The sequence below is a fragment of the Oryzias latipes genome, chromosome 17, assembly GCF_053564925.1.
Source record: "Oryzias latipes strain Hd-rR chromosome 17, Olatipes_Hd-rR_3.1".
In the NCBI taxonomy this organism is placed as follows: domain Eukaryota; kingdom Metazoa; phylum Chordata; class Actinopteri; order Beloniformes; family Adrianichthyidae; genus Oryzias; species Oryzias latipes.
Genome location: NC_136253.1, coordinates 22,703,745 through 22,717,972, shown reverse-complemented (window position 1 = coordinate 22,717,972; position 14,228 = coordinate 22,703,745). Strand labels below are relative to the sequence as shown.

At 41.4% G+C, this 14,228-nt stretch overlaps 1 protein-coding gene across 1 annotated transcript; it reads right to left on the bottom strand.

Moving 5' to 3' along the window:
- Nucleotides 1-1,338: 1,338 nt before the first annotated feature.
- Nucleotides 1,339-11,278, bottom strand: LOC101165919 (polymeric immunoglobulin receptor). Its single transcript, XM_004079122.5, has 8 exons — nt 11,087-11,278; nt 10,254-10,598; nt 7,248-7,329; nt 6,851-7,077; nt 3,677-3,773; nt 3,350-3,438; nt 3,229-3,278; nt 1,339-3,138 (listed from the first exon to the last, which is right to left on the bottom strand). The coding sequence occupies exons 1-8, from the start codon at nt 11,133-11,135 to the stop codon at nt 3,055-3,057; spliced, it is 1,023 nt and encodes a 340-aa protein (XP_004079170.1). The 5' UTR covers nt 11,136-11,278; the 3' UTR covers nt 1,339-3,054.
- Between the last annotated feature and the right edge of the window lie 2,950 nt (nt 11,279-14,228).

Genomic DNA, 14,228 nt, shown 5'->3' with positions numbered 1-14,228 from the left:
CAGGCACGGACCTCGAGTGCAGCAGCCAAAGGAAAGCGATCTATGCTGATCGTCATGATAGGTTAAATAAAGCATCAGTTCCCCTCTTACCGCTTGTTTTTGTCAAGATGATGAAGCTAAAGTTTGTTTTAAAGATGTCAGCGCAGTGATATAGAACATTTCAGCTAGAAATGTGCGCTGGGGTTGCTGGGAGATGTAGTGTGTTCGAACTCTGGAGATGGTTTTCCGCCGATGACCGATGATTAACACTGAATTTAAACTACAATTAAAAAAAGAAAACAACACAAAAGGTCATTTTAAGGAATTTAATGATTAAAAGATTTTCAACATTAAAAAATCCAAGCATTTAAGTTCATTTATTAACTTTGACAACTTCCCTCAAAAAGTACTACATAACGTTTAATTTATGCTGCAACATACTTCATCGTCCTATTCTTTTCTAACGATTTGCCAATAAAATGTTCCTTATAAATTCTCATTGCATTATTCACCTTAGTCTTTGATCAGGCACAATGTGTCTGCATGGCACAGCTAAAACACAGTTTTATTGTTAAAAAACTATAATTTCTTAACATAAGTGGATAACTTGAAATTTACAGAAAAAATATCAAATAATAAAATTAGTATAAAAATAACATTGCTTTTTAATAATAATAATAATAATGGATTGGATTCATCTGCGGCTTTTCAGACGCTCACTCCTCATTCATTCTTGCTGATGGTAACTGCTGATGTAACCACAGCCGCTCTGGGGCAGACTGACAGAGGCGTGGCTGCCAGCTCGCACCTACTCGCACATCCGGGACATTCATACACATCCACACACCAGTGGAGCCACACTGGAAGCAGGGAGGGTGAAGTGTCTTGCCCAAGGACACAACGACAGTTGGGGGGGGGGGGGGGGGGGGGGGGGGGGCGGAGATCAAACCGCCGACCCTTCAATCATTGGACAACCTGCTCAACCGCCTTAGCCACTGATCCCCCATGCTTTGTTTAACAAAGTCTTGAAAAAAACAAATATCTAAAACACAGTTGCAGCAAGAAATGTGTTATTTTTTGCGTTTGTTTATGTAAGAAAATGGAATCATATGTACATGCATCCAATGTCCCTTTTTTATGTAAAATAGTTAACCCTGTAAAGCCCACTACATCATAAAATTGAAAGGAAATTTTATGATGTTTTTTAAACCTTTTCATAAAACCTGCAATCAATTTTGCTAAATCATTATGATACATTTAAGTGATTTGTTTTTACCCATAACGATGTTAAGTTTAAGATGTAAAAATATTGACATAAGTGTTCAGAAACACAGTACCGTATTTACCCACTGACTCAAATTTGATCCACACATTTTTAACATTTATAAAGAATTAATAACAAATTAATTTTGAACTCTTTTAACATAGCAAATATTGAATAACTACAGATGAGTTGTTCTCACCATAAAGTTTTTAAAACGAGCTGAACTTTTCCCGCCAAAAGATTTACGGAAGCAGCCATTTTGAAATGAGCAGGAAATGCTTCTACTACCCCAGTGGAATGATGATGAACTACAGGACAGGAACAGAAACAATCTGTTTTCAACTGCAGTTTTGATCATGAGATAGGGGTCTCAGAAATGGATGAATCAAATATGATACAAATATAAAGTTAATTTGTAAAAATGTCACACAGCCGCTACCCACATTTTGCGCATATTGCTCGGATGAAAATTGGTCATTCGTGAAATTTTGTGGAAAAAGTAAGAAAATTTGTGTTCTTTACTTGAAATGACGATTTATCGTATTTCGGGCAGATACTCGCTGCAGTGTTTTTCAGGTAAATACCCTAGGGCGGTTCAGTTAATTAACTCACCTGCTCAGCGTCCTATTTAAGCCAGGCGCGCAGTTGTTCATTCTTTCTTACCTTCAGCGCTCATTCTTCGCCCCACCCTCCTCCCCGGCTTCCACCTGTGGGCTCCGTAAAGGGGGGTTTTGTTACCCGAAAGTTTTATGGAAATTTTATGGAAGTTTTATGGAATTGAACGGAGCCTTATGCCAAACGAAAATATGTGAATGCCAATTTAAAGAATGTGGAAAAATGTCAAATAAATATTTCTTACTGCAAGAGTTGTCTGACTGAAATTTTCATAGATTTATCTTGAATGGACCACATTAAAACCACAGAAGAAGTACGAATAAACCATGCAACGAACACGCAGATCAACGAAGAACATGAATCGTGCAAGATTCCATCGCTTTATATGCAAATCAATAGGGATGCGTGTGCTGTATGCGCTATATTAACATCAGTGGCATATGCATAAAAAGTTTGTTCTCTATATCTATCTCTCTATCTCTATCTATGGTTACTGGGTGAGAATCTGCGGCTAATGGGTGTGGACGAGGCCTTGGTCTCCTGGATCATTGAATACCGGTACTTGTTGAACAGGCCACAGTTTGTCCGGTTGGGTAGTGTCCTGTCTGACGTGGTGACGAGTAGTGTGGGGGGCCTCACAGGGCACTGTGCTCTCTCCCTTCCTGTTCACTTTGTACACCAGTGACTTCCAGTATAACTCAGTGACATGCCATTTTCAGAAATTCTCTGACGACTCTGCGGTTGTCGACTGCATTAATGGTGGGCAGGAGGCGGAGTACAAGCAACTTGTGGATAAATTCGTGAGGTGGGCTGGAGTAAATCACCTGCTGCTCCATGTGGAAAAGACCAGAGAGATGATTATGGACTTCAGGAAGAAACCACCAGCTTCCCAGCCTCTTAGCATTTTGGGCAGGGATGTGGCAGAGGTTAGAGGAGTACAAGTACTTGGGAGTGATCACCAACAACAGCCTGAGATGGAAGAGCAACAACAGTGCTGCAGCAAATGACGAACGCAAGAAACACTTAAGAATTACGTATGTCACGCACATATCATGAAACACCAACACTTTACGCAGGGAAAATGCACAAAATGTACTTAGTGGCTGTTTGACATTTGCAGTGCTCGAACAAAACATGTACAAAAGAAAAGATGTGTCAACAGATTGAAACCTGAAAGTGATCAGAAGGAAGTGAAGTCAGTGTAAAAGCACTTCCTCTGAATTCTTGTTGAGGAAAACAACAGCAACGCTTTCCAAGTCATCCACATCCCCCGAGTATCCCTTTAAAAAGAAAGAGAAGAAAACTGTAATGGGATGGTTGTTTTTTAACAGCTTCAAACAAATCAGACAAACGTTCCAAAGTTCACTCACGTTATATTTAGCTTTCATCTTTGCAACCTCTTTTAATACAGAATCTTTTCCTAGAAATGAGTATTTAGGATATTTAGTACAAAATCACAATTATTCATGAATTACGTTGGAATCATCTTACTGTGAAAGTTCCATAACTTCCTGGCCACCACGACCACAACCCCAAGTACGATGATACATAAACACACCACCATTATCGCCAACAAGTGACTGAAAGTATGGAGGGGGAAAATGGATCGTTAGGGTGAATTATTCTCTTCCCTTCTCTACCTCTGCCGGTTCCAAGCCCGGTTTGAGAGGGTTGCGTCAGGAAGGGCATCCGGCGTAAAACATTGCCAAATTTACCATGCGACTCGTTCGCTGTGGCGACCCCTGATGGGAGAAGCCGAAAGTGGAAGAAGAAGGGTGAATTATTCTCACTGGAGAATGACTGTAAAGTCAGACTTACGTGTGACCGTGCCAGGTCTCCTTAGACTCAAGTTGAGGTGGAGCCAAGTGTGTAGGGGGCTTGTTTGTCATGGGTGGGGTTGATTTAGAAGTGGATGCTGCAGGTGAAGAACACAGAGTGGCAGGTAAAAAAAAAGTTTTTTTTTGTGAAAATCAAACATGACTTTCCAACAACCATGTGCACAGTTCCTAAAATCATTATCTGGCAGGCCCGGATTTAGTCAGCCACACTATGAGGGGCAAAGTTGACTATCAGGGGGGCAGATCTGGGTGTGCTGAGAGTTTATCCCCCAAAGCCCTCAAATGTTTCAAACAAAAAACTCCATATTACATCATATATCCATGACTTTTAAGTTTTGTGTCCCGGCTTGGGACAGGCACAGCCCGGACAATGGTTTTTGCCCTTTTGAGGCAGAATTTATTTTTTTCTAGGTGTGTCTGTTCATCCACCCTTGTGTTTTTCTGTCTTTTATTTTATTTATTTTTCTATGTGTTTTTCTGTAGATCTTTTGTTGGTCAGGGTGGCTTTCATCACAAACCCAGTAAAAGGGGGAAATTGGGACATTAAATGCTGCTAGATCTTCATCCTCCATGACAAATAGGATGCACAGACACTACCATGTGTTGCCGATCAAATCACAATTCGCGTTGCATTTACATTCATGGAAAATAAAAATGTTGACACAGAATCATAACATCATATCTTGTGGCTGCAAAATCTGATGTCCACAATTGCTGAATAGAGAAGAAGACAAAAAACCAAGGAGAACAGGAGGAGAGAAGTGAAACTAACCACTTCTAAAGTACACTAAATGAAACTAAAGTTTATTTTTGGAAATGTGTGGAGCCACCAAAGTGACAAAGTGCAAGTTATTTTTTTTCTTTCGATGTCCTTTCAGGGGCTCCATAAAAAGAAACCACTGGAACTTTTGTTTCTTTTACTTTTTTTTATTTCAACATAAGATTCAAAGCTTTGATGCTTTTGTTTTCTCTGGCAACCATTCTAGATCTGGTCATAATATTTTGGCTTCTTATAAACACAAATGTCCCTAGGTGTGAGTGTGAGAGTTAATGTGTGTGTGATTGTGGCCCTGTGTCAGACTGGCGAACAGTCCAGGGTGTACCCTGCCGTCGTCCACAATTGGCTGGGATAGGCTCCAGCAGCCCCGTCATCCCGAAAGGGATAAAACGGTAGAAAATGAACGAATGAATGAAAACACAAAAAAGTAATTTGATATTTTATACCATAAAATCAGGATTTAAAAAGGAGAAAAATGATAACTACTCAAGAACACTAATAATTAGTCATTGATAACAATAATAAGTCAAGAAATATATTGCACGTTTAGAATTTTTTAAATTTGCAAATTACATATTTTAGAGTCACAACACAGTTTCCCATATTTATTTTTTCTATTAAACAAATACAAAACTTTATTCTTAGCAGCTATTGAAACATTTTTCTTTGACTCTTTTGTTCAAAACCTTAAGAAGAACGAATTTATTATTAAAGTTTTGTTTGGAAGTGGAACAACGACAAGGTCACAGCGCCCTTTAAATGAGCTTGTCTAAAATGAAACCACATACTTGTAGTGTCTGCTTTTAAATAAACAATAACAGTCTACAAAATAGGATGAAATTGGAAGGACAGATGAGAAAAATGCTTATTAACCGACTTATTGATCACTAACAAAGCATAGAAACTACTAGTAACAGTTGCCTAACAGTGCAAACTCAATTCATTTTGTATCCTAAAGCAGAGATATTGAACAAAATTGGTAGAAAATATAAAAATTAGTGTTTAGCAACTTGCAGCTCCAGAATGACATGCGGCTCATTAACCCCTTCTTTGGTTAAGAAAGAAGTTTTAATTTTAAAAAGTAAGTAAAGTTATTAATAAGAAAGCTTTCAAGCAAAAAAAAAAAAAAAAAAAAAAAAGGATCAAACTTTGTTCAGCTAATTCACATACAGCTCCAGGGCAGTACCAATCACAAGTCGAAATCAAACACTTCGACAGATTTTGTTCGCCGAATACCACAGATAATCAGTTGGGGACTAAAAAGTACAACCAGAATCAAGGGGTACCAAATTTTGAAGGATTTTAAATCCAATTTATGCAGCATTTATTCAAACTGTGAATCAATCGTCAAATTCGCTTCTCCAAATATGTGTTCATAATTGGTTAATATTCAACTTGGTGCTCCAGACATGTGTGGGAGGAGCTACCACTATGCCTCATCGCAACATGAAAGCATTGAATGTATTTTTCATTTACAATGCATGGAAGGCACAGATGATGACGGGAGATTCATTTATTTTTAAGAGCTCTGCTAAAACACCGCTAATCACGTCTCCATGTCAATGGACGGGCAACTCCAGGTCTCGAGGGCCGCATGCCTGCATGGTTTCTAATTCACCCTGCTCTGGCATGTTCTAATTGGCTGGACACACCTGAACCAGGTAATCAGTCATAAGCAGGGCATGGATATGTGGAAATCATTCAGACACAGCGGCCCTCGAGGCCTGGAGTTGCCCATCCTTGATTCAGAGACTCTCCAAATCGTGCTACAACGCCCAAATCGCACCAACATGCCTCCCCTGACGCTCAAATCACGCCACAGGACCTCCGGTAGCATCTGTACTGGACACTCCTGTCACCAATGTTAAGCTTGTGGTTGGTTAAATTAACAAATCTCTTGCTCAGATGCACCACAAACAGTAAAATAAATCATGTATATTTTTTCTTTTAACCTTTATATTGTGTTCGGGTCGAAACGGACCCATTTTCAAGTGTGAACATCTTGACCCGGACACAATGTATGGCTTAAATCACTGTTAATATCACATTACTTCTATTACATTTGCTACACTGAGATGATCCTGTGCTACACAGGGTGTCTTTTGTTTACAAAAGAAGTTGTATGAGCATTTGTCAAAAGTCATAAACTATTTCATGTTTTTAATTATTTTTTTCTCCATGCTTAAGTTTTAATTATGCCAAAAAACAACATAATTATAAATCATTATAGAATCAATGTCTTGTTTTTCTAAAGTAAGACTTTTTAGTGACTTATTAGTGAGAAATCGACCCGAATGGCTATGTGTGTGCTGTATTAATGGTCAACAAGTCAGCTAGCAGCACCATAAATTTGATGTTTGAAAAAATAAATCTTACTGGTTGTGGGTAGTGGAGTGACCAGGATGTAAACTGGCGTCTTTTGCTGCCCTGCAGAACACCAGTACCAAGCAGTATCTCCTTTCTCCAGCTTTTTGTAGGTGATGGTGAACGACCCAATTCTGTCATCTCTGATGACCACGGAGGAGTCTTCGTAGATCCCCTCAGACCCCGTTGATCGGCAGGATCTCGGGTCTCCACTCCGACACCACATCTTCACGCTGTCTCTGTTGGCAGGCAGTCCCGGGGGGGGGGCGAGTCGGTTAGTGCTCACCATCCTCTGGTGGTGCTCGAAACTTTTGAAAAGATGCGCCTGTTTGTAAATCTGCCTGTGTCGGAACAGAAAACTTGGGATGTGTTAGGGATGACAGGAATAAAAGAAAGGAAGTTCAGATGCCTTAATCTCTCACTGTAGACGCATTCAGCTGCGACACTGCTCCCCTCCTCCCCACTCACTTGGCTGTGTACAGCTGACAAACCTGGAGAAAACATGATGGGAAAGCAGAGTGAGAATGGTATGTGACGTTCGCACGCGCGTTCAATGGAAAGGCTAAGTAAAAGCACAAATTTCTACAATCGCACACATTGATGCCTATTTAGCTTCATGACACATTGCAGGAATCTAGTACATTACTGTAGCTTAACATATGGATAATAATGATGACTAAAGCATCAAGAACACACTAACAAGCCATCCATCCATCCATCCATCTTCCACCGCTTATCCGGGACCGGGTCGCGGGGGCAGCAGACTGAGCAGAGATGCCCAGACTTCCCTCACCCCAGCCACTTCCTCCAGCTCCTCTGGGGGGACCCCGAGGCGTTCCCAGGCCAGCCGAGAGACGTAGTCTCTCCAGCGTATCCTGGGTCTTCCCCGGGGCCTCCGTCCAGTGGGACATGCCCGGAACACCTCTCCAGGGAGGCGTCTAGGGGGCATCCGGACTAGATGCCCGAGCCACCTCAACTGGCTCCTTTCGATGTGGAGGAGAAGCGGTTCTACTCCGAGCTCCCCGCGGGTGACCGAGCTTCTCACCCTATCTCTAAGGGAGCGCCCAGCCACCCTACGGAGGAAGTTCATTTCAGCCGCTTGTATTCGGGACCTCGTTCTTTCGGTCATGACCCATAGCTCATGACCATAGGTGAGTACTGGAACGTAGATCGACCGGTAAATTGAGAGCTTTGCTTTTCGGCTCAGCTCTCTCTTCACCACGACGGACCGATAGAGCGACCGCATAACTACGGACGCCGCTCCGATCCGCCTGTCAATCTCACGCTCCGATCTTCCCTCACTCGTGAACAAGACCCCGAGGTATTTAAACTCCTCCACCTGGGGCAAGGACACTCCACCCACCGAGAGATGGCAAGCTACCTTTCGCCGGTGAAGGACCATGGCCTCAGATTTATTTAATCTGAGGCTAACAAGCCAACTAAACTTTAATGTCGCTAAATTCCCTCATCCTCTGTGTTGCTTGTGAACAACTCTGCCAATCCTGGCATAAAGCAAGCGGCCACTTTTGATGAAATGTCTAAGTAAACGTGTGTAAACATGCGTTTCTGCCTTCCACATTTAAAACTCTGGCGTTCACCCATGGCTGCCCACATTTTTAGAAGTGTTTTCACGCTGTACGTACAAAAACGCGCTACGACTGAACACACGTTGAAAGTTGAACCGAACCGAACTTGATTTAGTTGTGACCTATGACTTGCATCCCATTCAATTCATGGCAGTGCCAACTGTTTGTAAATGGATTGTGGAGGAGAAAAGGATAATTGCAGTTTGAGCCTGGCCCAGAATTAAAAGACACAAGTTTTCATTTATCAGAGTAGAGATGTGAAAGAAAAAGCCTGGAGCCGGATATGTTCCGCTTTGACATTTCGCTGCAAGACTCTTTCAACGGTGGCGGACATGCAATAGTATTGGGTAGCAAAAATTCAGTGAGAACACCATTAGCAGTGCCGCTTAGGTTGATATTCCCGACCTTACAATCCCCTCTTTCAGAAAAGCCCATCAGCCTGGAGAAAAATCCTAAATGGCAGCCATTAGTTACATAAATATTTATTGTCTGTTTGTCCCCCAGTGTAATTGTAAGTGTGGATCCGTCTAATTTCTGAAATACACACTTAAGCTGTAGAGTCAGAACTTATAGTTGACGCGTCTGTCGTTAATTAACTTACACAGTCCAAGTTCTTCGTTTGAATGTTTAATTCCCAAAAAAGGCTGTTACAAAAATGTAAATACAAAAAACATATAAACGAAGGAACTTTAAGTACGGTCAAAAACTAGTGTACTCTCTAGCTCTCCAGCTTCGCTCCTGGCCCAAAACGAACCTACTCACCTACGTCATACCTCTTCAGCCAATAGAACAGCTGGGCTCCTAAGTTGACCTACATATCAGTACCAACACCTTAGAATGTTTAAAATGGCTCTAACAGTAATATTATGGTCACTTATCCCATAATGTCCCCGCGTGGCCACCTAAATGCAAGTTTTTCAGCAAAGTCGGCAGGTGATCACACCTTAACAGGCCACGCAGTGGCCAGAGGAGGTTTTAAAAAATAAACAAAAATTTTTATGGCAATCAGACGATTTTCTTTCAAATTTGACATCTGTCAGTGGCCACCCCGGCCCATTTCGAGGTTACGTGGTGGCAGTCCAGTGACAGACTGAATGATGTACCTCAAGGCTACTGGCGGCTGGTGGCACTTGATATGGACGACCCGCTGTCTGGAGACATTTACACATGGGAGCTGCTGCCACGAATAGCTGTGCCCACCCAGCTATTGCCTGATTTCATAACCATTGTGCTATCCTAGGCACATTAACATTGGGAGTTGGGTCATCTAGACCCACTAGACAGTGCACTGAACTTTTTTCATCAATGATTTGTGATCTTCACTGGTGTCCATGGATTACATGAAATCCTCTCCACCTTTATCCACCTTTGTCATGGTAGGGAGAACACGTCAATGGTCATCTTGACCCCATAGGATAGCACAAAGGATAATGGCGTCATCTCCACCTGACTAATTGACGGCCACCATCTCCATTTATGGCCACGGCAACAATTTTCCAAAAATCAGGCGGCATTGGAAATCTTGAAGCCTCTGCTGATGCCTCCCCATTGCGTGGTGGTTTTTGTGACCATAGCATGCAGAAACTGCAGTCGTCATACAGTATGTATAATATATACATTATGTATGTTTCAAAATCTTGGATTTTGGCTAACACGCTTTTCTGAAAGAGAGGATCCTAAGGTATATCTATGCCAAATTTGCTGTTGGTATCATGAAATTCACCATTATTTGAAGAACATGTGCATCCTTTAACACGCGTCACATGACCCGTGTGAACGTAACCTTTCAAGTTGGGATAATTAGCTGAACGTGTGTCCCCATTTCTCACCATGAATAACTTTAATGTTCGTGTAGCCAACATCGTCAGCCTTCCACAAGTTGCCGATCTCCACGCCGCACATGTACCACCCGGAGTCTCCTTCCTTTAGGTTGTTCATGGTCACGGTGGACACCAGCTGGACCGGGTCGTCAAAGATGCTTACTTTCTCCACAGCTGGACCGATTCTGCGAGCGTCATCAGTCCGAGCTAAGGAGGTGCAGAACTCCCTGGTTTTCCCCTGACACCAGTATTTCACGTTGCTAACGTATTGAGGCCCGTAGTGACATGGGATGGTGAGGGATCCCCCCTCCAGCACCGAATACTCGCCGTCCATGGTGACCTTACAGTGGAACACTGACAAAAAGCAGAAAAGATGGGACTGTTGACACTTGGTTGAACTCTTTTCCCAGAGAACACATATTGGTCTTGAACAACTAGGTTAAAACCCGCAGAAAACAAATGGCTTTATTGACTTTATTTACTGAAAAATATAGCGAAAGTGGATTTTTGTGCTCCGACTCATCACACTTCCTACTTCCATTTCCCTTTCTGATTATTTTTTTCTCAAGAGTCTTTCATAACACTAAAAAGTAATAAGGCAAAATGTTGAAGAGAATTTGACCGTTGCCTTTAGGCAAAAAGTAGCAGAACTTGGAAGAAAACAAAAGAAAAATTCCTTCTAAGCTAAAAAAAAACAACCAAGAAGCAAGACTAACGTCATCATTTAAATTACATTTACCAAAACATCCTAATCAAGGGAGGAGGCCAAAGTAATCATCCTGTTTTTACTCAATTATCTGCAGCTTCAAAGGTTTCATAGCAGATGACCTTAGCAGTCATACCTGGCATCCATGGCAACAGGCTGAGGGTCAATAGGAAGAGCTGCAGCATGTTTCCACTTCAGTTTGGAGGTTTTTTGCCTTGTAACTCTCTGCCCAGCTCAAGCGCAGACGCTGGGTTCCGCAGTGTTGAATTTCCCCACAGTCACATGACCTCAAGTTCCATCCAGATGCTCCTTGATGTTAACCATGTCAGTGCTGGGAGACTTCTAGAAGGTGGAATCCTTTCAGTTAAAATGAATCCAGTTGAATTTGATGAAGTGAAAGACTATTTTGTGTGTTTTTTCTTTTAGTTTACGTGCAAACAGCTGAAAAACTTATTGTTTATTGTTTTTGGCACATTTTAGGTAAATAAAATAAGTTACTAACAGAAAATATCGGAAAATAAGTGGAGAAAAACAGTCTAAATGTCAATTTCTCAATTTTTATAGCTTGAAAACTTTTATTTTGAAAGGTCAGACAGATTTGGGAATCGAAACCTAACTCAGCTTTTATTTCCTCTGCCAGTTTACTGTTACACAACCGCTGAAATGTTTGTTTGGTTAAAATTCCTGTCTCATCCTGATTACACGCTGTGGGAAAAAAATATCTGCTTTTTCCTGTTCTTTCTAAGCACTTATAGGCAAGTTGTTCGCCGATTTTTCTTGCATTTCTAATTTATGGTGTTTTAACTTTTTTATTTAAAGACCCACTCTGACAAAAAAATTTGTTTTTATCATGTCTTTTTGCATCTTTTGGTTAATGGAGGACAAAAATAAAGAAAAATGAAGCTAAATTTATATTTATGAGTATTTTTTCTTTCAAACTGACGTCAATTTGCAGACAAATAGATCGGTGTATATCTTTGTTTTCCTTGCCTGAGCTAAAATCTGGCTCCAAAATGAACTCAAACTTTATTTAATTGTTAAGCGCCTTTCATTTCGATCGAAAACACAAATTGCTCTACATAAAAGAGAAATAAAATAGCCATAAAATATGAAAATTAGCTACAACAAAAAACACAGGACTGTGATACAAAATTGGCACCCCCCTCACCAGATTCCTCCCTCCACTCACCCAGTTCCCCCAATATAACCCTGAACAAAAATGAGGAACTGCAGATTAAAGAAACAGTCTGGCTTGGTTCTGCTGTGAGGAAACGGTATAACGGGGATCCATTCATTCCAAGGCCCAGCCCGACCACGAGGGTCATTACCACGGCGCCCGCCCAACACCGCAGCTCAGGGCCCACTCTACGGCTATTAGACCACAGAGCGGGACCCCAGCCGGCCCAATGAGAACGAGCACCGCAGCAACAGCACCCTCTACAGGCAAAGGCGGTAGTGCCCCAGAACAATGGATCAAGAATCACTGGCGTAACAGCATCAGAATATAAATGAAAGTTAAAAAATAAAATAAAACAAAATAAGAAGAAAAAATAACATATAACAGTAATAGTAATTATAAAAGTACAATCAATAAATACATTATTAAAAAGATATTAAAATTATTAAAACATTACCTTAAACATCATGAGTGCAATAATAAAAATAACAATAATAGTCCTTATGTACGTAAAGACTTTATGAAGTAAGGAAAATAGATAAATTAAAAAAAAATAGAAAAAAATAGATGATGTGTAAAATAATAAAGCAATTACAAAAGTCATGCAAAAGCCAGATTAAAAAGGAGGGTCTTTAGCCTCTTCTTAAAAACCTCTAGACTCTGTGGAGGTGGCGGGCTGTTCCACAGGCGAGGACCGTATTGGTGGAAGGAGGCATCACTGTGGGTTTTGGTCCTCACCTTAGGGACAACGAAGAGGCCGGTGCCAGACGACCGTGGGGTCGCACATGAAGCTAATGCAGCTATATTAAAATGGGTGAAAGGTTTTTCTGCCACCTGGTTCTTGTCAGAACTCGTGCCGCTGACAGCATAGTTGTAGATTTTTAGCTGATCCTTTAAAAAGTCATAGTCGACTGTTGAATTTGTTTTTTTGTTGTTTTTTTTCTAGCGCAGCGACAGTCTGGCGACCTGTCCCGAGTGTCCACTGCCTTTTCCAACAAGTGGCCGGGATAGGCTCCGGCAGCCCCATGACCCCGAAAGAGATAAAACGGTAGAAAATTAATGAATTAAATTTTCTCTTCGCTCTCCTTCAAATTAGCTTCAGATTTGAAATAGGTCCGTTCCTCCGAGGCATCTTTGGATTCAGTTTTTGCATTTTAGCGGAGCTGCTGAATTGATGGCAGACTTCAGTCTTTCATTAAAATTATCAATCAGAGAATGGCAGGACAAAAGTAAAATCTGAGCGGGGGTTTGTTTTAAAATGTCAATAAAGTTTTCTGCCACTTCTGGAGTTATATATCGTTTAAGTCAACAACAGAAGACACCCCAGCAGACAGGTGATGACCATCTAACAGAAGGAATGTGTGACTTTGAATGTGGACGTTTGAGATCTCTGCTAGTGATGTGTACTGGAATAAAGGGTATAGATAGAAGGAACGTGTGTGCTTTGGTTGAACCGTCAGCTGGAAGGAGAGGTGCAGCAGTTCTATGTTCTTCCCAAAAAGATGGGAGCCTGTATGGTTTGGATGTAAGCCGTCTGGTTTGAGAAGATTTGGTCTATGATCAAAGGATGCTAGGAAGCGGATGACCTCAGCTTTCGGTTCCAAAAACAGAGGTATGTTTCAGGGTATGCTTAGGTCCCATAGCAATTCATGCTCTGAACATAACCTGGTCTGGAGCAGGTTTAGTTGAGGGTCAGTTTGTTTTCAGAGAGGTGAAGCAGCATCTCCGTTTGAAGATGATTTAGTGGATGAAGAAGCTCAGTGATGCATTTTCCCCCGTGAGAGGGTGATAAGACCACATATGGATGTTGTAGAGAAACTTTTTTTTACATTAATCTAACTTAATTGTCTGCTTCAGTTAAGATAAATCTTTTTTTTTTTTTCCGTCAACTCATGTGCTCCACGCAAACACCCCTGACTAACGTTGGACTCCTGCCAGAGTCGGCTGCATTGTTTAACCCGCGTGTGCTGAACTCTCTCCTATTCACAATCATCTCCTGCTTGACTGATCTCTTCCTTCAATGTCCTCACGCTCAGGTTAAGTTCCGACTTCAGTTGGTGGCCTTCCTGGTGTCCAACCTCCATGTCCCTTTTGAAGACTG

What these genes read in the sequence shown, in the direction of transcription:
- LOC101165919 (XM_004079122.5), bottom strand. Translation starts at nt 11,135, where the DNA reads ATGCTGCAGCTCTTCCTATTGACCCTCAGCCTGTTGCCATGGATGCCA. An exon ending in CACTCCACTACCCACAACCA is followed by an intron (nt 3,774 to 6,850) that starts GTAAGATTTATT and finishes CTTCACCTGCAG; the next exon opens with CATCCACTTCTAAATCAACC. An exon ending in AGATGAAAGCTAAATATAAC is followed by an intron (nt 3,139 to 3,228) that starts GTGAGTGAACTT and finishes TTCTTTTTAAAG; the next exon opens with GGATACTCGGGGGATGTGGA.